This window comes from Ustilago hordei, assembly GCF_900519145.1.
Source record: "Ustilago hordei strain Uho2 genome assembly, contig: UHO2_contig_15, whole genome shotgun sequence".
NCBI classification, from domain to species: Eukaryota; Fungi; Basidiomycota; class Ustilaginomycetes; order Ustilaginales; family Ustilaginaceae; genus Ustilago; species Ustilago hordei.
In genome coordinates, this window is record NW_024545281.1 from 610,265 (window position 1) to 633,494 (window position 23,230).

General features: G+C 49.7%; 8 protein-coding genes across 8 annotated transcripts; 4 read left to right on the forward strand and 4 right to left on the reverse strand.

Moving 5' to 3' along the window:
• Positions 1–190: 190 nt before the first annotated feature.
• UHO2_05857 (uncharacterized protein) lies at positions 191–1,248 on the reverse strand (the record flags this gene model as incomplete). The annotated part of the gene is made up of 3 exons (XM_041558756.1): positions 191–766; positions 856–977; positions 1,101–1,248. The coding sequence occupies 3 exons, from the start codon at positions 1,246–1,248 to the stop codon at positions 191–193; spliced, it is 846 nt and encodes a 281-aa protein (XP_041414690.1).
• Positions 1,249–2,679: 1,431 nt separating this feature from the next.
• Positions 2,680–3,678, reverse strand: UHO2_05858 (uncharacterized protein; the record flags this gene model as incomplete). Its single annotated transcript, XM_041558757.1, has 1 exon — positions 2,680–3,678. One exon carries the CDS (start codon positions 3,676–3,678, stop codon positions 2,680–2,682), a length of 999 nt encoding a protein of 332 aa, XP_041414691.1.
• A 4,624-nt stretch (positions 3,679–8,302) lies between these two features.
• On the forward strand, positions 8,303–11,521 carry UHO2_05859 (uncharacterized protein; the record flags this gene model as incomplete). Its single annotated transcript, XM_041558758.1, has 1 exon — positions 8,303–11,521. One exon carries the CDS (start codon positions 8,303–8,305, stop codon positions 11,519–11,521), a length of 3,219 nt encoding a protein of 1,072 aa, XP_041414692.1.
• An 815-nt stretch (positions 11,522–12,336) lies between these two features.
• Positions 12,337–13,969, forward strand: UHO2_05860 (uncharacterized protein; the record flags this gene model as incomplete). The annotated part of the gene is made up of 2 exons (XM_041558759.1): positions 12,337–12,391; positions 12,483–13,969. The coding sequence occupies 2 exons, from the start codon at positions 12,337–12,339 to the stop codon at positions 13,967–13,969; spliced, it is 1,542 nt and encodes a 513-aa protein (XP_041414693.1).
• A 4,177-nt stretch (positions 13,970–18,146) lies between these two features.
• UHO2_05861 (uncharacterized protein) lies at positions 18,147–19,493 on the forward strand (the record flags this gene model as incomplete). The annotated part of the gene is made up of 1 exon (XM_041558760.1): positions 18,147–19,493. The coding sequence occupies one exon, from the start codon at positions 18,147–18,149 to the stop codon at positions 19,491–19,493; it is 1,347 nt and encodes a 448-aa protein (XP_041414694.1).
• Positions 19,494–19,715: 222 nt separating this feature from the next.
• UHO2_05862 (putative general amino acid permease) lies at positions 19,716–21,434 on the reverse strand (the record flags this gene model as incomplete). The annotated part of the gene is made up of 1 exon (XM_041558761.1): positions 19,716–21,434. The coding sequence occupies one exon, from the start codon at positions 21,432–21,434 to the stop codon at positions 19,716–19,718; it is 1,719 nt and encodes a 572-aa protein (XP_041414695.1).
• A 618-nt stretch (positions 21,435–22,052) lies between these two features.
• Positions 22,053–22,379, reverse strand: UHO2_05863 (uncharacterized protein; the record flags this gene model as incomplete). The annotated part of the gene is made up of 1 exon (XM_041558762.1): positions 22,053–22,379. The coding sequence occupies one exon, from the start codon at positions 22,377–22,379 to the stop codon at positions 22,053–22,055; it is 327 nt and encodes a 108-aa protein (XP_041414696.1).
• A 35-nt stretch (positions 22,380–22,414) lies between these two features.
• UHO2_05864 (uncharacterized protein) lies at positions 22,415–23,186 on the forward strand (the record flags this gene model as incomplete). The annotated part of the gene is made up of 2 exons (XM_041558763.1): positions 22,415–22,791; positions 22,862–23,186. The coding sequence occupies 2 exons, from the start codon at positions 22,415–22,417 to the stop codon at positions 23,184–23,186; spliced, it is 702 nt and encodes a 233-aa protein (XP_041414697.1).
• Between the last annotated feature and the right edge of the window lie 44 nt (positions 23,187–23,230).

The window sequence follows — 23,230 nt, forward strand, 5'->3', positions numbered from 1 at the left end:
CCTTTCCTAGTCACAGGTGGTAGTCACTTGTCTGGTTTAGGTATTTTAGCACATGGATCACCACATGCCAGGCTCCTTTGATTGGAGTTGTCATGTGTTGTGCTAAAGTCCCCACCATGAACAATATGTCTGGTTTCACTGTGTTTGATATCCATAAAAGCTGTCCCACAAGCTCCTGGTATTCCTTGCTTCACAATGGTGAACATATGTTTCCTCCAGCACTCACAGCAATGTCCTGCATGGGAACCCAGGATTTCTCTGTTGCTCTCTGTAACCATTTGCTCACCATTGCTTTAATGTATGCTGTTAAGTCCAGGGATACACTTCTTTGAGTTTGGTCCCATGTGATCTTGATGCCAAGGAACTCCTTTATTCTCCCATTGTCTTCCATCCCCCACTTGTTCATGATCTCACCCTTGGTGCAATCCACCTCCTTATGACTTGGTGAGGCTATCAGCATGTCATTGACATATGCTGTGATGACTGTGATCCCATTTCCTGTTCCTCTTGTGTACAGGCAGGGTGTGCTGGGCATGCAGTGAAATCCCATCCTCCAAAGGTGTGAATCCATTTCAGTGTTCCACTCTTGGCCTGACTGTTTCAAACCATATGACCCCTTTTTCAGTTTGAAGACCTTCCCTGGGGGCACTTTTGTTCCAATTGGTGGCTTCAGGTATATGTTGTGGTGTAGGTTCAAGTTGAGGTATGCCTGCTTGACATCAACTGAGTCTCCCAGTCTTGCACAGCCACCACAGCCAATACTCCTCTAATCAATTGGATTGGCACTACAGGTGCAAAGATTTCGGTGTAGTTGACACCTTCTCTCTGAGTGAAACCTCTTGCCACAAGTCTCACTTTGAACTTCGTAGGTACCAGGTTTGCATCTGTTTTCACTTTGAGCACCCATTTGGTATCAACAGTGTTCATTCTGGGTGGGAGGTTCATGACCTCCCATGTGCCCATTGCTTCCAGTCCCTCTAACTCCTTTCACATTGCTTCTTCCCACAGCCTCTTATCCAGCCCTGCTAGTGCTTCTCAGACTGTTGGGTTGAGGTTCCTTTCACTTTTGTTGTCCATGGCTGCAAGTCCAAAGGACTCACTGTTTGTCGATGCTCTGAGGTCCTGGCTTTTGTCCATGTCCACAGTTGGCTCCATGTCCATGTATTCACTTAGCAATCCCTGGTCTGTTTCATCAAATAGATTCACTTCCGAGTTACCCAAGTTTTTGGCATCTTCTTCATTTATCATTGTCTGAGGCAATTGAACATTTATTGGCTTCCATTTGGTCCAATCAGACCAGCATTTGGATTCCATGAACTTCACTGAGTTACTCCAGAAGATGTTTGGTCAATAGTCTGGACCATAGAATAACCATCCCTTTTGTTCTAGGCTATATCCTATGAAAATAGCTGCCACCACTCATTGGCCCAAATTCTTGTTGTTTTGTTTTACCTTTGGGATGTTCACCCAGGCAAGACATCCAAAGATGTGGAGAAGTCTTATGAGCCTTTCAGGTGATCTCTTGAACACCACTTCATATGGGAACTCATTGTCAGTGTTTGAAGTAAGGTTTATCTTGAATGCTGCTGCCCTGATTGTGTACAGCCAGAAGCTCTTTGGTAGCCCTCATTGTACCAGTAATGTTCACATCTTTTTGCTCAAGCTTCTGTTCATCTGTTCCACCCTTCCATTTTGTTTGCTATTGTACCCCACTGTTGTTTGCCATTCTATTCCTTTGTCTTGTGACCATTCAAGAGCTTCATTGCTTCTCCACTCTGTTCCTTGATCCAATTGGATTGCCTTTAGATTTCTTCTGGTCTGTGTCTCAAGGAATGAAACAATTCTTCTGAGCTGCATGAAGGCTTGGCTCTTTTGCAACAATGGTTGTGCATAAACATACTTGCTGTGATCGTCAATAAGCACCAGGATGCAGGTGTGTTTGGTTGCATGCAATGCATCAATGATCAAATCTATATGTATGAGGTTGAGAGGTGCAGCAGCTCTTTCTCCACTGCCTTGTCCCATTCTTGTGGCCATGCTTTTGGACTGTATACATTGCTCACATGTCAGAGCTGTATCTGGGTCCAAATCCTTTTGAATGTTACCTCCTATCTTCTTTATAATAGCCTTGGCTTTGTCTCTACCTGGATGTCCAAGGCACTCATGCCAGAGTTGCTGTGTGGAAATGGTATGCTTCTTCACAATCGGCTCAAACTCTTTGTCAACACCCTCAAATGGCTGTGCTGATGTTGTCATTGCACTCTCCTGCCATACCTCACTTTGCAACTCTAGCAAGCCATGCTTGCTGTTCTTCGATACCTTGAGTGATGTTCCATTCACCAGGTGTATCTGTCCACTGGCATGGTCTAGAATCACTGGTGCTCCCTTGTCTGTTAATGCATTGGTTGACAATAGATTCACATTGAGATTCTTAACATACAAAATGTTCTGGAGTAGTATATCTCCATACTCAGTTGATATGCTGGCTTCTCCTACAGCACTTGCATCCAAAACCTCTCTTCCAACAGTGTAGATACACTTTTGGCAGGTTCTTGGATTTACAAGTGTGCTATAGTTATTGGTCATGTGAAAACTGGCTCCTGAATCCAGAATCCAACAAGTTGTTTTTTCTGGGTTCAGGGCCTTCTTCCAACTTGGAGTGAGGGAACACCAAGCTTCCTAGTTGGAGTTGGTGAGTGGGGAGCCTTTTGGGATGCTAACAGATGCATTGCATTGTCTTGCTCCATGTCCAACTTGCCTGCATATGAAACACTGGATCTTTTGCAGTCTATACACAGTCTTAGCAATTTCACTGCTGTCATTGCTATTGGTTTCTTGAGCTGGTCTGTCCTGGTCACCACTGCTGGCAGTCCTAGCATGAGCTTGCTGAGGATCGAGTTTCTGGGTGGGGATACTCTCCAATGCCAATTGGCATATGCTGAGTGTGGTGGCTAGTGCCTCGAAACTAAGTTGGTGGACAGTGGCAACTGTCTCCCTGAACATTGGGTGGTGAATCATGCATTTCTGGAGAGCTGAGAATAAGGTGTCATCTGTGAATGGTCTTCCCAGGATGCTTCCTTTGGCTTGGATAGTTCTGATTTCTTGTACCAGCTTCTGAGCATTGGAATGGAACATCTTGATGTCACCCAGCTGGGTGATCAGGGTGAGCCAGCAGGAAGTTCTGGTGGCTTCATCACCTAACCTTGCTTCTATCTTGCTCCAGACTTGATGGAATGTAAGGTACTCTCTTATTATGTCCAAGAGAAGGTAGTTTACATTACATTCTCCTATGGTGTCAATGGTTCCATGTAAGGCATTTGTCAATGCATCATCAAATGAGCAACTCCATTTTGAGTGATTCACATCATATGTTCCTTCAAGATGTTCCATGGCATAAGGTACCAATTGGAGGAAGGACTTTATGTGAGCACTCCAGCTGTAATAGTTCTGGGTAGTAAGCTTTGGTACCAGCTCAAGGAGTTTGCTTAAGGTGCAAAAACTGTATTGTTTACCAATGTCATCATCATCTGATTCATATTCAGGTTTGTCATCAATCTTGTTGTCATCATTGGCTATATTTCCAGCTTGTTTCTGTTGGACAATTGTTACCTTCTTGGTCCTTTTAGACCTCTTGGCAGCCTCACTGGCACCAGCTTGAGGATTGGTGTCATCCACCATGACTAGTCTGGTGAAGGAGCTTCAGACTCTTAATCAGTTGAAGATTGAAGCGGCATGGCACCTCCTCTATGAGCTACATGTCATGGGGCTGGATGCGCAGGAAGCAGGAAGATCTGTCAACTCATATGAGGGGAGCGCAGGAACCAAGGAATCAGGTGGATCTTAGGATTTGCAGCAGAGTTCACTGAGATCTGTAGTAGAGACAGCTCTATTACAGATCTCACCTAGATCAGTGCGAGCGAAGTTGATATTACGAATCCTGCCGAGATCGGTAGTTGAAGAGACCATGTGGCAGATTCTGCGGAGATCAGTGGCAAGGATGAGTGTACAATGAATTCACACACGAGGGGACCAAGCGCTGCCAAGGAAGGGTCCGAGCTCAGGAGCATGCAGCTGGTTACTGTCATGGGCCTGAATGCTCAAGAAGCAGGAGGGTCACTGGTTCATATGGAAGGAGCACAGGTATCGAAGATCTAGTCGATACCATTAGAGAGCATGGTCGTAGTGCAGTCTCCATGGAGACCATGGACTCCTATGGACTCACATGCAAAGGAGGACCAAGCCCATATGCAAGGAGGGCCAGGCACAGCCATGAAGAGGACCAAGCTCAAGGAGCATGCAGATGGTTACCACTCAGGGGGCTCAAGAGACAAAAGTCAAAGGAACTGTCACTGGTCAAAGGAGAAGGAGCAGTGTATAGGGAACCGGCAAGCAGGTCCTGAGGAGGAGGAGCAGTGTCGAAGGAGTCGACACCACTCAGGAGGCACAAGGGTGCCAAACAAGCAGGATAGCAAGGAGGAGGAGCAGTGATGAAGGAGTTGACACAGCTCAAGAGGCACAGGGGTGCCAAGCAAGCAGGAGAGGCCTCCTGAACAGTACTCGATGAAGAAGGTACTCTCTGGAGAGAGAGCAGGAGCAGCATCACTGGCGATGCTGTGAAGAGGTATATAACCATGCTTTCTCATCATCAAAGGTCAAGTGGATCCTCATCCACTCTACACACAACCATCATAACTAGTTATCACTTCAGCATAAGTATATATTAGTTTCAGTCAGCATAGCAGCAATCTATCAAGGTTGCTCCTTGTCATGGGCCTGGATGCTCAAGAAGCAGGAGGGTCACTGGTTCATATGGAAGGAGCACAGGTATCGAAGATCTAGTCGATACCAGTAGAGAGCATGGTCGTAGTGCAGTCTCCATGGAGACCATGGACTTCTATGGACTCACATGCAAAGGAGGACCGAGCCATATGCAAGGAGGGCCAAGCACAGCCACAAGGAGGACCAAGCTCAAGGAGCAGGCACAGCCACGAAGAGGACCAAGCTCAAGGAGCATGCAGATGGTTACCACTCAGGGGCTCGAGAAGAGCAGGGTCGACAGGTCCTGAGGAGGAGGAGCAGTGTCGAAGGAGTTGACACAGTTCAAGAGGCACAGGGGTACCAAGCAGGCAGGAGAGGCCCCTGAACAGTACTCAATGAAGAAGGTACTCTCTGGAGTAGAGAGCAGGAGCAGCATCGCTGGTGATGCTGTGAAGAGGTATATAACCATGCTTTCTCATCATCAAAGGTTGAGTGGATCCTCATCCACTCTACTCACCATAACTAGTTATCACTTCAGCATAAGTATATATTAGTTTCAGTCAGCATAGCAGCAATCTATCAAGGTTGCTCCTCATCATAGTGTGTGTGTTGTATCACCACTACCTGACATCCGAAGGCGCCCATAGCAGGTTAGCGGTCTGGATCAAGATAGAACCGAAGGCAGTAGTCCACTGCAGTCTGGGGATCACTTCAAGCATCAAGTCAACACACTGGACACTCGTGTTGATGCCACCAACCTTATCACCAACACCATCAACCTCATTATCATCGACATCACCAATCTCATCACCAACACCATCAACCTCATCATCATCAACACTCGCACCAGACCTTGGTGTCATCACAACCTACGCCTTGCTATTGATCGTGCCGAGCTACCCCTGAATGGAGTGTCCACAGAGGTCAGCCGAAACCTACGATAGTATATACAACGAATGCCACCTGCTGTCACTGCGCAACTTGATAGTCACCGATACCGAGACAATAGCTGTCGCACAGTTTGATAGTCACCGAGTATCTCGACAGACCAACCTGGGTTTCAGGCGCGAGACGCCTGACACTCCTCATCGTAGTGTGTGTGTTGTATCACCACTACCTGACGTCCGAAGGTGCCCCATAGCAGGTTAGCGGTCCGGATCAAGATAGAACCGAAGGCAGTAGTCCACTGCGGTCCGGGGATCACCTCAAGCATCAGTCAACACACTGGACACTTGTGTTGATGCCACCAACCTTATCACCAGCACCATCAACCTCATTATCATCAACACCCACCAACCTTATCACCAATGTCATCAACCTCATCATCATCAACACTCACACCAGACCTTGGTGTCATCATAATCTATGCATTGATATTGATCATGCCAAGCTACCCCTGAATGGAGTGTCCACAGGGGTCAGCCAAAACCTATGATAGTATATACCCAAATGCCACCCATCGCGCAACTTGATAGTCACCAAGTGACTAGCTCGTCAAGACTGATACCAAGACAATAGCTGTCGCACAGTTTGATAGTCACTGAGTATCTCGACAGACCGACCTGGGTTTCAGGCGCGAGACCCCTGACAGTTACCACTCAGGGGGCACAAGATGAAGACCTGGAGGACTGTTGCCAGTCGAAGGAAGAAGAGCTGTGTCAAGGACACTGGCAAGCAGGTCATGAGGAGGAGGAGCAGCATCGAAGAAGTCGACACACAGCTCAGAAGAGACAGGAAGCCGGTAAGCAGGTCATGAGGAGGAGGAGCAGTGTTGAAGGAGACAACACACAGCTCAGAAGAGACAGGAAGCCGGTAAGCAGGTCATGAGGAGGAGGAGCAGTGTTGAAGGAGACAACACACAGCTCAGAAGAGACAGGAAACAGTGTTGCCAGTGACACTGGGAGAATGTCTATAAAGAGCATGCTTTTTCGCCACAAGTAGTTGAGTGGAGCTTCATCCACTCTACACCATACATAACTAGTTATCACTTCAGCATAAGTATATATTAGTTTCAGTCAGCATAGTTGCAATCAAGTAGATTGCTTCCATTGTAGCACATGTGTTGTATCACTGCTCACTGACATCCAAAGGTGGTTCATAGCAAACCAGCAGTCTGGATAAAGATAGAACTAAAGGCAGTAGTCCACTGCAGTCCAGGGATCACTTCAAGCAATAGTTGACACACTGGACACTCATGTTGACATCACCAAACAATCATATTCACACCAGGCCTTGGTGTTAGTACAACTCATATCATTATTGATTGTGCTGAGCTACCTCTGGATGGAGTGTCCACAGCAGTCAGTCGAAACCTGCAATAGCAAAACCCTTACTGCAGTTCCAAGCAAGAAAAGTGATAGAGATGGCTCTACTACATATTTTGCTGAGAATCGCAATACCACAAGTGTTGTCACATAACTCGACAGGATTCGTAATAGACACGACTCTATTACCGATCTCAGGTTTTGGGCACATGACCGCTGACACTACATACTAGCTCCTACGGTATTGGTGTATGGTAACTGCAATGCTTAAGATTTTGATAGACTAAGACTACAGTAGTGTGAAGATATATATACTTTTGCTTTGTCCATGAGAATGGCCATCCATGCCCTGTGAACCAGATGTTTCATGAGGAGCCTTGGCATTTTCTTCCCTTAGTCTTGGTGTTCCTCTCTAGAGGTGTCCTGATTGGTCACCACCAAAATTATCATGCATGCATGATCCTCGGCCTGTCAGTGGCTCGGCTCTCTTGCATGTTTGTCATTCCGGTGCAACTTCAACTGAATGGAATGATTTGTAGCAAAAGCACTGGGAAATGTGGGGAGAGAAGGCAAACTGCGAAAGTATGTGAGTCCTGCTTCGATCTCACATAATTTGCCAACTTCACTCCTCCGGATATGCACCACCTAGGCCCGAACCGACTGTCGCGACAGGCATCGGCATACCGGCTATCAGACATCCAACATCGTTTCCCCGTTACCTTTCAGCCTCATCAACCTTGTATCATACACATATACACAGAATGCTGGAAGACATATGTATACATTTGAATTATCTTGTACTTAGTTTATGAACAATATCACAATCGATACTTGTGATCAATGCTATTTGTCGCATGCCCTACAACACAAAGGGAAACGCGTGTGGGCGTCTTAGCCGAGATCTTGAGAATTTCGTGAGCTAGAGCTCAAGCTAACTCCGCTCAGGCGAAGCGTGGGCTTGAGCACTTGCTCGGCATATGAAAAGTTGGACCCTGTTTGAAGCCCAACCTTGCCACGACTCACCGCTGAGTACATCAGCTGAGCTCAGGATCCATCAAATCTCGACTGAATTTCAAGCTGTCAATAACCCTCTTTCATCTCTTCTCGCATCACATACAACCGAAAGAACGAGCATCGAATCCAGCAACATTGTGCACGTTCTTCAATGCATCTCTAGATCCAAAACTCCGTTCAAGCAAGGACTGCTTTTTGCGAGACGACCACACCATTCACTCACTTTCGCCTCGGTACTGCCTACTTGGTGGAGGTTGACCATCAACATGGCGGACTATCGCAAAGTGCCCCGGCCGTCATACGACTCGCAAGCAACAGCATCAGATGCCACTGTTGACGACGAAAAGACCTCACCGATGGAGCAGTATCGCGACGACACTTCTTCACCCAGCAGTTCCACTGCCCATCCTCCCAAGCGCATAGCTTCACCGTACTGTGCAGATGAAGATCTGGAAGGTGGCATGGGCATGAGGCTGGACGACGATGAAGAGGTTGGGCTAATGCAAGCAGATCGCGATGCCAGATCGCCGCCTGCATGGGCGAGGTTGAGGTCGACATCATTGGACAAAGCGAGAAGCAGCAGAAGACCGACTGCTTTTGCAGGATATTTGATCTTCACAGGTATCATCATCGGTTTTATACTCGGTCTGCCACTACTGCAGTGGCTGTCGTCCAACACTGCAGCTCCAGCAACAACAAACATTGGCACATCGAGCAGCATCGATGCCGCCGACAACCTCCCAGACTCATCAACAAACGCATCCAGCTCCGCAGCATCAGCAATATGGAAGCAGGCTCCATCGCCCGATACCGCCGTAGGCCACTATGCACTCTCCAACACATCCCGCTTTCAAGTCGATTTCCAGGATGCAGGATGGAGCACATTCGCCCAAGCCGCCGCCGGAACCGGGCTCAGCCAAGAAGAAGTCTCCTCATACAAGTCAAAGGATGGACAAGATCTCATGCCTCTCGATATGGACACTGTCTTTGGTGGCACTCTTGCTCCTCAAACATCTGACCTGACTTGGAGCGAGGAAGACCCGGACGAGGGTGTCTTTAGTCATGTCGATTGGGCGAGGCGCGATATCTGGTTGGAAGACGTCACGCACGCCCGGAAGCAGAAAACGGGGGATGGGACTGTAGCGCCTTTCGGGGGCAAAGTGCTGATGGTGGAGGGTAAGAATGTGCTGAATCAGGGAGGAAGGATGCTGGATTGGACAAGTTTCAAGTTCTCACCCGACCTAAGATGGGTGTTGTTCTTCAGCAGCGAAACGAATCAGTGGAGATACAGCAAAAAGTCGCATCTGTGGTTGCACAACATTGCGACAAGGAAGACAGTCCCGCTTGGGTCTAGGCCGAGCGGTAAGCCAAAGGTCTCATTCGCTGCTTGGGCGCCTAAGAACCCAAATGCTAAGTCGGGAGATGCGCCTGGAATCGCATTCGTCGAAGAGAACAACCTCTACTTTGTCCCTCGTGCAGGCGAAGATCCTGTCAAAGTGACCGAGGATGGAGCAGCGACAATCTTCAATGCGGTTCCAGATTGGGTGTATGAGGAGGAAATCTTCGGGTCCGATTCGGTCATGTGGTTCAGTCCTGGCGGTACCAAGCTGGTTTTCTTACGATTGGACGAGACTGCGGTCCCGGTGTACGAGTTCCCAATCTACAGCCCAGATCCATACCGAGCAGGTTTTACGACACCGTACCAGAAGATGACCAAGATGAAGTATCCCAAGCCTGGCTTCCCTAACCCTGTTGTCAGCGTCAAGATGATTGACCTGGACGAGATCCGCGAAGCCACCAAGAAGGGTGCTACTGTCAGACCGACCCAGTTCACGCTGTACAGTCCGCTCTCAACCAAGGGTAAAGCAGCGAACGAGGTGGATAAGCTGCTTTCTAGCGATGCTGGCACGAAGGAGAGGTTGGTTACTGAAGTCAAGTGGGTCGCTGACTCAGAACTGCTGGTCAGAGAGACGGATCGATACAGCGACGTGATGCGCCTTATCAAGTTTGACCTCTCTGACAAGGGCAAAGCCACTGCCGCAACTGCTGGTGGCGGTGCGGACATCGCGGGTGAAGTTGTGCGGAGACAAGATGCTCGAGCTGACAAGAGCGGCTGGATTCGTGCAGCGCAAACCATCGAACCTCTGTCACACCACAATCTGTCCCTCGGTTCCACCGCCTATCTCGACATTGTCGTTTCACCCGAAGGTTTTCGACACCTAGCGTATTATGATTCAGCTGCATCGGATCAGCCGACCTTTTTGACGAAAGGAAGATGGGAGATCGCAGCGTTGAAGCATATTGATGCAAAGAGAGCAAGAGCCTACTTTGTCGCTGCGAGACCGACGCCAGCTCTTCGCAACGTCTACTACGTCGAATTGCCGAATTGGACATCAGAGACCTCCGCAGCTAGCGACAAGGTGAAGGAACCAGTGGCGCTGACGGATGTATCCAGGCCAGGCAGCTTCGATGTCAGCTTCGATCCCAAGGGAGCGTACTATGTGCTCAACTACCAAGGTCCTGATGTGCCCTACCAAAAGGTGGTGGGTGTCGACGATCCCAAGTTCGAACTCATGCTGGAGGAGAACAAGATGCTGCGCGAGATCTCGAGTCAGTACGTCAAGCCTTCGAACACGTTCTACCAGCTCGTGCTCAACACTACCATGCCTGACGGAAGTCCAGCACTTTCCAGTGTAAAGGAGATTCGACCGCATGACTTTGATCCGTCAGGTGCGACCAAGTATCCAGTGTTGATTCGGGTCTATGGTGGACCAGACTCGCAGCTTGTCGATGCGAGATGGAACCGAGCTGATTGGCACCAGTATGTCGCCTCCACTCTCGGATACATCGTCGTAGTAGTCGATGGACGAGGCACAGGCTTCAAGGGCCAAGCCTACCGCGCCTCCGTCGCAGGCAACCTCGGCGACTTGGAATCACAAGACGTCAACGAAGTAGCCCAACTGCTCTCCACCCTCCCTTACGTCAATGAAACCCGCATCGGTCTATGGGGCTGGAGCTTCGGCGGCTATCTCACCGCTAAATCCGTCGAACGTGACCGCAACCTCTTCTCACTTGCCATCTCGGTTGCCCCCGTAACCAAATGGGAGTTTTACGACTCAGTCTACACCGAACGCTACATGAAGTCCCCACTCACCAACAAGAAGGGTTACGAAAAAGCAGCGGTCCACGTCAACACCGCTTTCGCCAAAACCAAATACCTCCTCATGCAAGGTTCAGCAGATGATAACGTTCACTACAGCAACTCGGCGCATTTGTTGGAGCTGTTGACAAAAGCGAAAGTTAGAGGGTTCAGGTTTAGGATGTTTACGGATAGTGCGCATAGTATCAGTGTTAAGGGTGCATATAGGGAGCTGTTTGAGGAGATGACGGCGTTTTTGAGAGATCAGTGGGGAGCGGGAGGGAAGAGGGAGAAGGGGAAGAAGAATAGACCGAGTCTGCACAATTCTGTTGAACGAGATGGGTAGGCTCTCTTTCAGTGTTGCAATCGAAGTTGATGTTATTTGTGTACGAAGAGAAGTCTGCAGCCGTGAAGTTGCCTGTGCATGTGCCGCCAGCTGGTTTCGACCGGTCTGGAACAAAGAGAGAGAACTAAGAAGTGACCAGCACATCCACCTATGAGAGGGCTTTCCTAACCAAATGGCCGAGGAATAACGAACTGAGGGTCCCCAACACTGAAGAAATGACCGATCGCACGCGAAAGGATCTTCAACGGACGACCCTGGCCGGCGGGCTCGAATCCTAACGCTCGCCGAAGGCCACACCTGGTGTAACGAGGTTGAAAATGCTGGTAACCTGACGATCGAATCGGACGAAACGAGCAGGCTTAATGACCGGTATCAACTCGTTGTCGAGGAGGAGGGACGCGACGAACGGTGTAAGAAGGCCGGGCTCGGTCGAAGTTCGGGACACCTCAGCGCGATTCTTGGCGTCCGGGGTTTCTGATGGGAGCCCCGCGGAAATCGCTTCAGTCCATCCGTTACGGAAGGATCAAAAGTGCCGAGCGGGGTTGAAAGTGCTGCGCTTGTCGTATGCTGTTGCTCGCGATCGCAGGTCAAAATCACAGCGTCCGCTTCCCTCTCATCTGACGGATGGCCCAAAGTATGTGGAATGGACCGGTGTGAAGAAGACGCCGTGGGTGTCCCGGTTGACTGAGCTGCGATTGCACATGCCAACAAGCCTACAAACAAGGCGTAGGAAGGACCGTCTGTCTGTTGACCCCCTTCGCTCCTCGCGTCACATCCTTCTTCGTCATCATCATCGGCCCTGCCTGCCTTCCATCATGTCGCTGCGAGAACCTTCCCTAGACGTTCAGCCCGCATCAAAGCCTCGCTACCGTCGGTCTTTCAACTCCGTCTCTCGTGCAACCTCGATCTACACAATGCGACCACGCACGGGCAACTCCGTGCGACATGCTGTCAAAAAAAGCCATTAGCCGCTATGCCGGCCACCGCGATTCCAAGGACCTTCAAAACTCCAAGAGCATGTTCCTCAAGGAATGTTCGCTCTACACATGTTTCCTCCTCGCAGGTTGGGTCGATGCTACCGTCGGTGCTCTTCTCCCTGCTATTCGTGAACACTGGGATCTAAGCTTCGTCCTTGTATCCATGCTCTTCGTTGGTACCTTTGTGGGATGCATCATTGCTGCTACCTTTGTCTCTCCGCTGATGGATAGAATTGGTTATGGAATTATGATCAGCGGCGCTGCTGGATTGTCTATCATATTTCCAGTGGTTTTTCTGACTATGCCACCTTTCCCCGTTCTCGTCGTCGCCATGATCTTTTCTGGAATGTCGACTTCGACTTTGGATGCTTTGGTCAATGTCTGGATCTCTCAACGTCCCAAAGCTGACGTTCGACTCGGATTCTTGCACTTCCTTTACGGAGTAGGAGCTCTCTGTTCACCGTTGGCAGCGATCCCGTTTGTCGAGAAGAAAGGCGTTGCATTCCAGTACTTCTTCTGCACCTCTTTGGCACTCGCAACACTCGTCTTGACTCTCGTTACAGTGGCATTCCGTCTACAACGTGACGAGCATGTAGAAGGTGCTGACGAGGGCCCTGCTGACGCCGACGACTCTATTGGGCTTCAGCCTCAATCCACATCAGCACACGATCTCAAGGACAAGTCTTCCTCTGCTCTCGCTAGAACACCCGCCCACGGCAATGCTGCCTCAAACCCGCACGATCCAATCAATCTTATGCCTACCACAAACGCCCACACATTCGCATCGGAGCTTCACCCCGTTCCTGCGCGCACGAACACACGCACCGGCTTCGAAAAGCTCAAGGCGGTAGTCAGCCAGTCCAAAGTTCTCCTTCTCGCTGCGTTCACCGGTATCTATGTCGGTACAGAAGTCACCGTCGGTGGATGGTCGAGCACGTTCCTGATCGAGGCAAGGGGGCAAGGTGCGAGTGCCAACGCTCTCGTTTCAGGGTTTTGGGCTGGTATTGCATTTGGACGAATTCTTTTGATCCCTGTCACCGCCTGGCTGGGAGATGAGATTGCAATCATCATCTACCTCCTCTTCGCAGTCGGTCTCCAACTGTTGGTCTGGTTCGTGCCCAACATGATCGCCAACGCAGTCGCGCTTGCTTTGCTTGGTGTTTTCCTCGGACCTGCCTTCCCGTGTATGATTAGGGTGACGAGTAAGACCATTCGTCCTAGAGCGCATCTTACGGCAGCGATTAGCTTCATCTCAACTTTCTCAGCAGCAGGTATGGCATTGTTGCCGTTAATTGTCGGTCTTGCGTCGCAAAAGGCTTCGCAAGGGGTCAAGATCTTGCCGCCTATGCTGGTTGGGTTGCTCAGTCTGCAAGTGTTTTTGTGGATCGCTTCGAACAAAGAGTACTTTGTTAAGCGGTTCGTTAAGAAGGAGGATATGAGCGAGGTCGAGGATGTCGATTGTCTTGGTTAGACTCGCTGTTGTGGACCTCACTTTATAACATCTCATCTCTTGGCCCGTATCTAATAACGAAGTGCAATCTGATACCTACCAACCGCTTCTCCTCGTGATGCTTCGGTCCTTGCCAACAAAGCAGTCAAATCTTCTTGCGTCCTGCGTGTCATGGGACCGGATGCGCAGGAAGCAAGAAGAGTTGAAGTCATATGAAGAGGAGTGCAGAAATCGCAGGATCGGGCTAAGCGAGAGCTTAAGGCAGAGTTCATTGAGATCGGTAGTAGAAATGACTCTATGGCATAACTCATCAAGATCAGCAGGTACGAGGTTGTTACTACAGAGTTCAGTGGGAATGGTAATACCATGCTAAGTATGACAGATCTCACATGTATTGGTTCGAGAGGCACCTCTATCGCCAATATGGCAAGAGGAGGAAGCCAAACAAGGGAGAAGGTCACCATTGGATGAAGTAGGGGCCTTGCACAACGATGAAGTCGGTGCCAGCAGGTGGGCGCTGTCACAGGGTCAGCAGATCAGCATATGAAGTGTGTGCCAAATTGATCTGTGGCAATCATCAGTAATCGACAATCTAATCAGGTTGGTAGCACATATGACTTGTGAGATCAACCAAACTCTGGGATCCTGGTTAATCTCACAAGTATCAATTGGAATCAGCCTGATCAGCATGTCTCAGCAAGTTGGCCATCATGAGCAAGCATTGGGAGATTCAGGAAGGAGGATACCAGCATTAGAAGGAGAAGCATATGGGAGATAACCACATGCAGGAGTGGGGACTGAGCTCAGCATCATGCAGATGGTTACCACTCAAGGGGTACATGCATACAGCCACATAGGACTGAGCACAGGGGTGACCACATGATCAAGGGGGGCTTGGCAACAGGGCTTGACAGGTGGTTAAGGGATTCACAAGATAAGGTTGAGAAGGTGGTTGCCAGTGAAGAAAGAAAGAGCTGTGTCAAGTAGACCAGGGATTGTCTATGAGGAGGAGGAGCTGTGTCAAAGGGGTCATCACACATCACCAGGCAAAGAAGAGCATGGAGGCAAAGGGGCAGTATCACACAAACCAATACACTGTGCAAGCAGTAGAGGCACAGCATCAAAGGGATTGACACCAGCAGGAGAGAGAGTGTTGAGAGGAGGCAAAGGCCTCTCAGGAGGAGCAGGAGAGGTGTTGCAGGCAACACCAAGCAAATGCATAAATACTCTCATTCTACCATAGCATATGAGTGGATCCTCATCCACTCTACTCTATACTTTACATACTCTTTACTTGACTCATAGTTATGTATCATTGCAATAGCAGAGCTTTGCAATGACACCTCAAATGTGTGTGTTGTATCACTGTTAGGCATCAACTGTAGGTGGTGTTCCTCAACACCTGTGGTCCAGTTCCTTACTGTAGGTGGTGTTTGCTTGACATCTGTGGTCCAGTCAGTTATTGAAGGTGGTGTCCAACACCTGTGGTCCAGTAACTCCCATCCTCTGTAGGCATTAAGCATATCACAGTCCAGATGACATTAGAGAGCATTAGCAACAGTACTATGAACACTCATACTGTAAAGGAGAGTGTATTACTCTCCCTCCAGAGAATAACAGATGTGCCATGCAACCTCTGAATGGAGTGTTCAAGGTGGTCAGCTGAGACCTACCAGTACAAAGCTGTCTGGTTATGCTTAGTTGAAACATACCAAGTAGAACTTATTCAATTGATCCCACCAATACCAATCAGAAACACCCAATCTGGTTTCAGGCGTGCGACTGCTTACAGGCGCGAACGACAGGAGGGTGATGAAGGGGTGCAAGTTGCCACCCAGATGAAGTGGGACTGGCCCCTGTCGATGATGAGGCAGCAGGAGGACCATCCATCCACAGGAGACAATGGAAGTGGTGCCAACGAGCAGCATCGCAAGGTGGATGGAGTAGATAGGAGGGACAAGGAGGAGGAGCAAGGTTGAGGAGGCATCCCAGAACAGGAGCAGTGTCACAGGTGACACTACAAGAATGGTATATAACCATGCTCCTCATCATAACAAATGAGTGGATCCCCATCCACTCTACACCATATATTACTAGCTATAACTTCACATAAGTATACTTAGTATTCTGTCAGCAAGTTGCAATCACAATAGATCACTTCCATTGTAGCACATGTGTTGTATCACCACTCACTGACATCCAAAGGCAGTTCATAGTAACCAGGGGTCCGGATAACGATCATAGAACCGAAGGCAGTCATTGTGGCACAGTGTCAGTACAAAGTTCCTATAGTTATTGATCGTGCCAAGCTACCTCTGGACAGAGTGTCCACAGCAGTTAGTTGAAACCTGCCATAGCAAACACACTACTACATTTTCAAGCAAGAAAAGTCATAGAGGCTTTTCTACAACAGATCTCAACCAAAATAATATTACACAGTACTTTACCACATATCTCGATGGGATCTGAAATAGAAGCATTTCTACTACAGATATCAGGTTTCAGGCATGGTACCCCTGAAAGATCACTTGTGCTCCCTCATCCATTAGTGAATTTGTTGACAGAAGGTTAACATTGAGGTGCTTGACATATAATACATTTTGTAGAGGTACATCTTCATGTTCTGTTGATATGCTAATGTCTCCTATAGCAGTTGCCTCCAGAACCTCATTCCCAGCAGTGGTTACACACTTTTGGCAGGTTCTTGGATGGATGAGCATACTATAGTTGTTCACCATGTGATAGCTCACCCCTGAGTCCAAAATCCAGTGAGCTATTTTTTTTGGGTCCAGGGTTTCTGCCAATTTGGTGTGAGGGAGCACCATGCTTCCTAGTTGGATTTGACAAGGGGCAAGTCTTTGGGAATGGTGACCAAGGCATCACATTGCTTGGCTCCGTGTCCCATTCGTTTGCAGACCCAGCATTGGATTCATCGTGGCCTGCTTGTGCCCTTCGGATTCGCATCGCCGTTGCCCATTTCGGCTTCCTTTGCTTGTTTGTCTTGAGGGAATACAAAGTACTAAGGTGTTGTAGAGGAGGGCTCCATTTACTGTCCCAGAATAAAATTATTCTTGACTCTTTTTTGATGCACAATTTTCTCATGCAATGTCAATATCAATTACCCAGTCTTGGAGAGAAGAAGCAGAGCTTTCAGATGATATAAGACAGTGTGGCAATAAGACATATGGCTATTGAGCATTGGAGTGATGTGTGGTGACATCTAAAATGGTGGGACAGTTTACGCGCGAGCTGTATGTCGACATGACAACTGTTATGAAGTGCTGTCATGGCAACAGTTAGGAGGTATTGACAAGGCGATAGTTATGAAAGGAGACACACGGCCCATGGACATGACTTGAAGGGTGAGCATAGTCGGGCGTTAAGATATATATACTCCTGTTACGCAGCGCCTCTCTCCTCAAAATAATAAGCCTTTTACTTAGACATACCCGACTCTAAAGAGCGCCTGATAATGGTCTCTGAAGCGGTGTACTTAATTTCAACTGGTGAGCTGCCGACGAAGAGTGGCAGTTGCGGTGTTTCGAATATGCTATGATGGATGGAATTCCTACGTTGTCGCGTCTCCCTCAACTGTGGCGTGCTGTGGAGAAGAAATCACAAACTTTGGCGCCTGCAGCTAGAAAGACCCTGTTCCATGTTGTCAGCCAAAGCTTCGCTGAGCTTTCTTCCCTGGCTGGCTGAGGAGAGGTCGCCGAAGAATTGCCCGTCATATGAAAGTTCGCAAGTCACGGTTACACAAACAGCTCGGACGACATCTAAGCTTCAACTTTCCCACGAGCACAGCTTTCTTTGATACATTACCACCATCTGAATCCCCGACATCCATCCTCACCCTTGTTCGCATGCTATAACGATATCAGAAGCTTCGTCATACACGATGACGGACCTTGAGAAAGGTGGACTGCCTAGCCACGAAGCTGGCCCACCGCCTGATGTCTCACATCCAAACCTGGACCCATCACAAGCTACAGATTACACAAATGCGGTCAAACAACAAAGCCGGAAGGAATCGCCATTGCAGGAGCAGCTCAACAATGCCAACTCGACACCCTCTCATCATGACATGACGCCGACGACCGAAGGTGGCTCACCACTCACACCGACGCGAGCTCAACGTTTTCGATCAGAGATGCGCCGAATCACCATGCACTTCACTCCGAGCTGGTTCAGCTGTGTCATGGGAACCGGTATTGTTAGTGTTCTTCTGCACCAGCTTCCATATCAATTCACAGGACTTGGTGTGATATCGAACGTCATCTTCGGCTTCAACGTTCTGCTATTTCTGCTCTTTCTCGGCATCAGCATCGCACGCTACGTCATCTGGCCACAGCTCTTCTGGATCATGCTCTTCCACCCAACGCAGTCGCTGTTCCTCGGCACTTTCGTGATGGGTATGACCACTCTGATCTCCATGTGCGCCATCTCAGCTGCTCCAGCGTGGGGCGGAGGATTCATCACCTTTACCTGGGTCTTCTGGTGGATCAACGCCGCCCTTGCGCTCGTCGTCTGCGTCGGCTTACCCTTCGTCCAGTTCACTCGTCACGTCCAGTCACTCGACAAGATCACCGCAGTCTGGATGCTTCCCGTGGTCAGCACCATCGTCTGCTCAGCAACAGGCGGTCTTGTAGCTGAGATCCTCTCACCAGCACACGCTCGCCTCACCTTGTTCGCATGCTACGTCTTATGGGGCACAGGTTTCGGCATGGCCTTCCTTCTCATGTCGCTCTACTATGCTCGACAGGCCATCTACAAGATCCCACCAGCTCAAGTTATCACTTCGGCTTTCCTACCAATCGGCCCGTGCGGTCAAGGTGCGTTTGGTTTGCTACAGTTCGCTTCAGTTCTCTACGACCTCTATCAAAAGGACGGCACAGCGTTAGTTAGCCCCAAAGTAAGTGATGCCGAAACCGCTCGTATCATGGCTACTGCCATCTACGTTGTCAGTGTACCCATCGCACTTGTCATCTGGGGCCTCGGTCTAGTCTGGCTCATTCTAGCAGTATCTAGTATGGTCGATCTGTGGCTCGTCTCTAAGCTCACCTTCAATCTGGGTTGGTTCGCATTGGTCTTCCCTATCGGAACAATGGCTGCAGCTGCGATCAAGTTCGGAGCAATGCTAGATTCAGGTGGATTCAGGGTGATTGGTACGGTGCTAGCGTTGATAGTATTGCTGCTTTGGATCTTTGTTTCGGTCATGACGATGGCTAAGGCTTTCAGAGGGGACATCTTTTTTTCGCCTTGTCTTGCGGAGATGTGCGATGAGAGAGGCGAGCCTCCCAACTACGTCGCTCCTGCGCGAAAATATCAATATCAGGCGAGGCCGACGACGAATAACACTTTCGATGGCAATCATGAAGATGCGGACGCCGACAGAGCTGCTTCGAGGAGCAGAAGCAGGTTCAGGGGAAGATTGGGAGGAGAAATGGCTCTGTCGAGAGCGAGAAAGTGGATCGCTGCGACGGCTTCGAGTTCTACTTCGCCTGCTGGTAGGTCGAGGAGCCGTGGTAGGAGAGCTAATTCATAGACACAGATGCTCCTTCTAGTTGGCTGTAACAGATACCCTTTGCTTCACGTTCAGCAATCAAGTTCTAGCTCTGATAAGATGTTCGTGCTGATGTAGACTACTGTACAAAGAGAAGGGCGAATGACGTACGGGTATACGTGCGTTTGACGCAACGAAAAGTGGAAGACAGGAAGCTCTTGGCAATAAGTCTTGAGAAAGATCTTGAAGGAATATCGGTGAAATCTAGTCCCAGATCCACGATATGAACTTGAGCCAAGTTCTGTTGCTTGTCTTGAGAGCGTCTTCAGCTTCTTGCTCGAGCTCGGCCTGTTCGGCTCTCTCTCTCGCCTGGTCAATAACTTCCCTCAGCGGAATATCTTCTAACTTGACCCACTTAGTTTTCTTGATCAGCTTCCACCCGAAGAAGAAGAGAATGACGAGCGGAATGTCAAGGTAGCTCGACACAAAGCTGTTCGTGTCCCATCGTCCGGATGTAAAGACAGCGAAGCCACCAGTGAAAAGTATGATAAGGCACATGACGAGTGCGGCGTAGCTGGAGAAGAGAGTCCACCCGTGATTCCAGGGAAGTTCGGAAGCGGGGATGCCCTGACGCTTGAGGGCAGTCCTGAGGCGGATATGATTGAACAGAATGGTCGACCAAGAGACGAGGACACCAGCAGATGTTAAAGCTACTAGCCAATAGAAGACTGTGAGAGCGCCGGAGGAGAGCGACATGAAGCTCAAGAACATGAAGGCGGTGAAGAATAGGACGCAAAAGATGGGGATACCCCAGGAGGTGGTGCGTAGGAAGAAGCGTGGAGCTTGTCGCTTGAGCGCGAGACCGTAAAGGACACGGGTGCCGGAAAGGAGAGCCTGATTGGAAGACGACCAAGCCGATGTGATGACAATGGCATTGATCACGGAGCTGACGGCCGAGTAGCCAGCTGTAGAGACAGCAATGACGAAAGGCGACATGGCAGCAGTGCCTGTGTAGTCGTTCAGACGAGGATCATCAGATGCGACCAGCATACCAACAACTAGAACAGCGAGCAAATAGAAGACTACGATGCGGAAGAAGACGCGCTTGCAGGCATGAGGAATAGTGCGGCCGGGGTTGCGAGTCTCTGCAGCAGCCATAGCCAAAGATTCTGTTCCGGCAAACGAGAAGACAGCATTGGTCATGACAGACCAGAAGCCGAGGAACTTGCCCCAAGATCCAGTACCGATATAATCGACAAAGGGACCGGGGTTCTTCCAGTATCTGAAACCAATGCGCTCGACGCCTGGAATGCCTCCCAGATTGACAACAAGGCCAAATATGATGAGGAAGATGACCGTGAGGAGCTTGAGCGAAGCGAAGAAGAACTCTACTTCACCGAATGCGCGGACGAAGGCTGCTCCGACCGTGAAGGTGAGCAGGATGAAGATTATGATCCAAAGGGAAGAGTTGATATCGGTCCAGAATTGGAAGAGAACGCAGATGGCAGAGATCTCGGATGGGATGGAGAGGACGTTGCCATAGACCAAATTCCATCCGACTGCAAAGCTCCAAGCAGGGTCGATCAGGAAGTCGGCATGACGAACGAAGGAGCCGGTTACAGGAAGAAGAGCCGAGACCTCTCCAAGAGCGAATTGGACAGCACAGACGATGCTCCCGACGACAGCATAGCCGAGGAGCGCACCAAGGGGACCACCGGTCTGAATCGAACCACCAAGCGAGAGAAAGAGACCTGTACCAATGGAGCCTGCGAGGGCGATCATGGAAAGATGGCGTTGTTCCAAACCTTTCTTGAGGTGTGCGGTCTCTGTGTTCGTAACACCGCCTCGTACATCATCTTCAGCTGCCGTGGTGTACAGATTCTTGTCGATAGAGCCACCATCTTCTTCTGCTCGAAGCTTGCTGTGGTGTTCTGCCTCGTGAGAGGAGCTCGAACCGAGAATGGTGTCCTGAGCGGCCGACATCGTTAGGGAGGTCGACGTATGAAGGAAAAGGCACAATGTGATCGAAAGGTGTCGTATCGGCAGCTCCAACGTGGGTGGAACAGAGCAGCCCAGACGAGACTCTGGGAAGGCAAACTCAGGAAGGCCTGTTTGGCCACACATAAAGTTAGCTCGTACAGTAGCAGCAAACAAGAACCAAGAAGCTCCAACGGATTCAGCCGAGCTCGAACTTCGAACCCCACGCGGACATCAGAGGGTCGCACGAGCTCTGAACCCTTTCTATTGGTTGTGGCAGGCTTGCTCGCTTGCTAGAGCTCTTCATTTGAGCGAGATCTTCGACATCGCTTTTTGAAATGGCGTTATCAGCGCGGCCTCAAACGTCCAAAAGGATAAAACCCCTGTTGTTCCGCGGCTTCCAAACGAACCACAGGCAAGAAGAAGACGAGCGTTCTTCTCTTTGCATCGGCGAATTTCACTCGTTCTGAACTCATCCGAAGAGCCGGTCTAACAAGGCTAGAAAGACGACCTCCTGCCAAGCGTTGGCCACGTGTTGTTGATCCCTTCTCGACGCGGGGTTGATTCTTGAGGGTGGTTTGCCATCGTACACAACTCGATTCTTGCACGTCTCTTGTCCTGGTGTCACAATGCAAAGTTAGCGAATGCTTTGAAGTCAGCGTGTGCTTTGAAGTCAGCGTGTGCTTTGAAGTCAACGTGTGCTTTGAAGTCAACGTGTGCTTTGAAGTCAACGTGTGCTTTGAAGCCATCCGTTTCCGAATAGAGCGAGCGAGGACCAGGACATTGATCGTTGCTGAGTGCCAAGTTCTTTCGAAAACTGTGGTGTCCGGTAGCTCGGTCTCCGAAAGTGCTGGTGGAGGCCCGAGCGTGCTGCTTCACTTCTTCTTCTTCTTCTTCTTCTTCTTCTTCCTGGTCCCTTTCATGCTTCGTCCCTGCGGCTTCCTTGTTCATACCACCTTTCTCCGCCCCGTCACGGAATTGACAGCATGAGCAACTCGGTCGTCAAGTGGTCGTTCTATGACCCAACTTCGACCTCCACTCACAGCGTTTCTTCCTCCTCGCCCGCCTCGCATTCCATCTCGATCTCTTCAGGCCCAAAGACGGACTGGTGGACCACAGCACCCGGTTCTCAGCCCGAGTCATCTGCTCATCGCTCGTCCGGCCCTGTGGTCTATCAAACTGTTCGCCTATCTTCATCGCAGGACTGGAAGCTGTCTGGTCTTGTCCGTCAAGAAGGTACCGAGCGGTTCCAACAGACGACTCTCTTCGTCAAGCGAATCAACCCCAAAGAAGGTGCTAATGGCGAAGGCCAGCTTTGGCTCAAGTCAGGAATCGAGAATGAAGGTGGTCGCAAATACGTTGGGTTAGTAATCTCTGCCAAGATCTTGTAATTTGTCTGCTTTGCTGACATCTCTCCTCATTCTTGCATCCAGCGTCGTCGCAACAAACCCTTTCTCAGACTGGAATGTCTCTCCCTTACCCACGGGAAGCTCTTCATCGGTAGACATTGAGATTGAGAAAGTCGGTCCAGACATGCACGTATACTACTCGTACCCTGACGCCAGCGGTAAGCAGCAACGCTTTCTGTTGCGTGAGAAGAAAGGCTTCGCTCTTCCTTTATCTGCCGGAGACAAGGCTCAGGAGGAAGAGTGGTGGATCGGCGCAATGGTCTGTGGTCCGTTGACCGACGAAACAAAGGGAGAGGTACACGGCTGGAAGTTCGAGCTTCTCAAAGCAGATCGTGTTCAATCGCATTAGCTTGTCAATGATCGAGATAGAAACGTTGAAATGGTTTGAGCTCA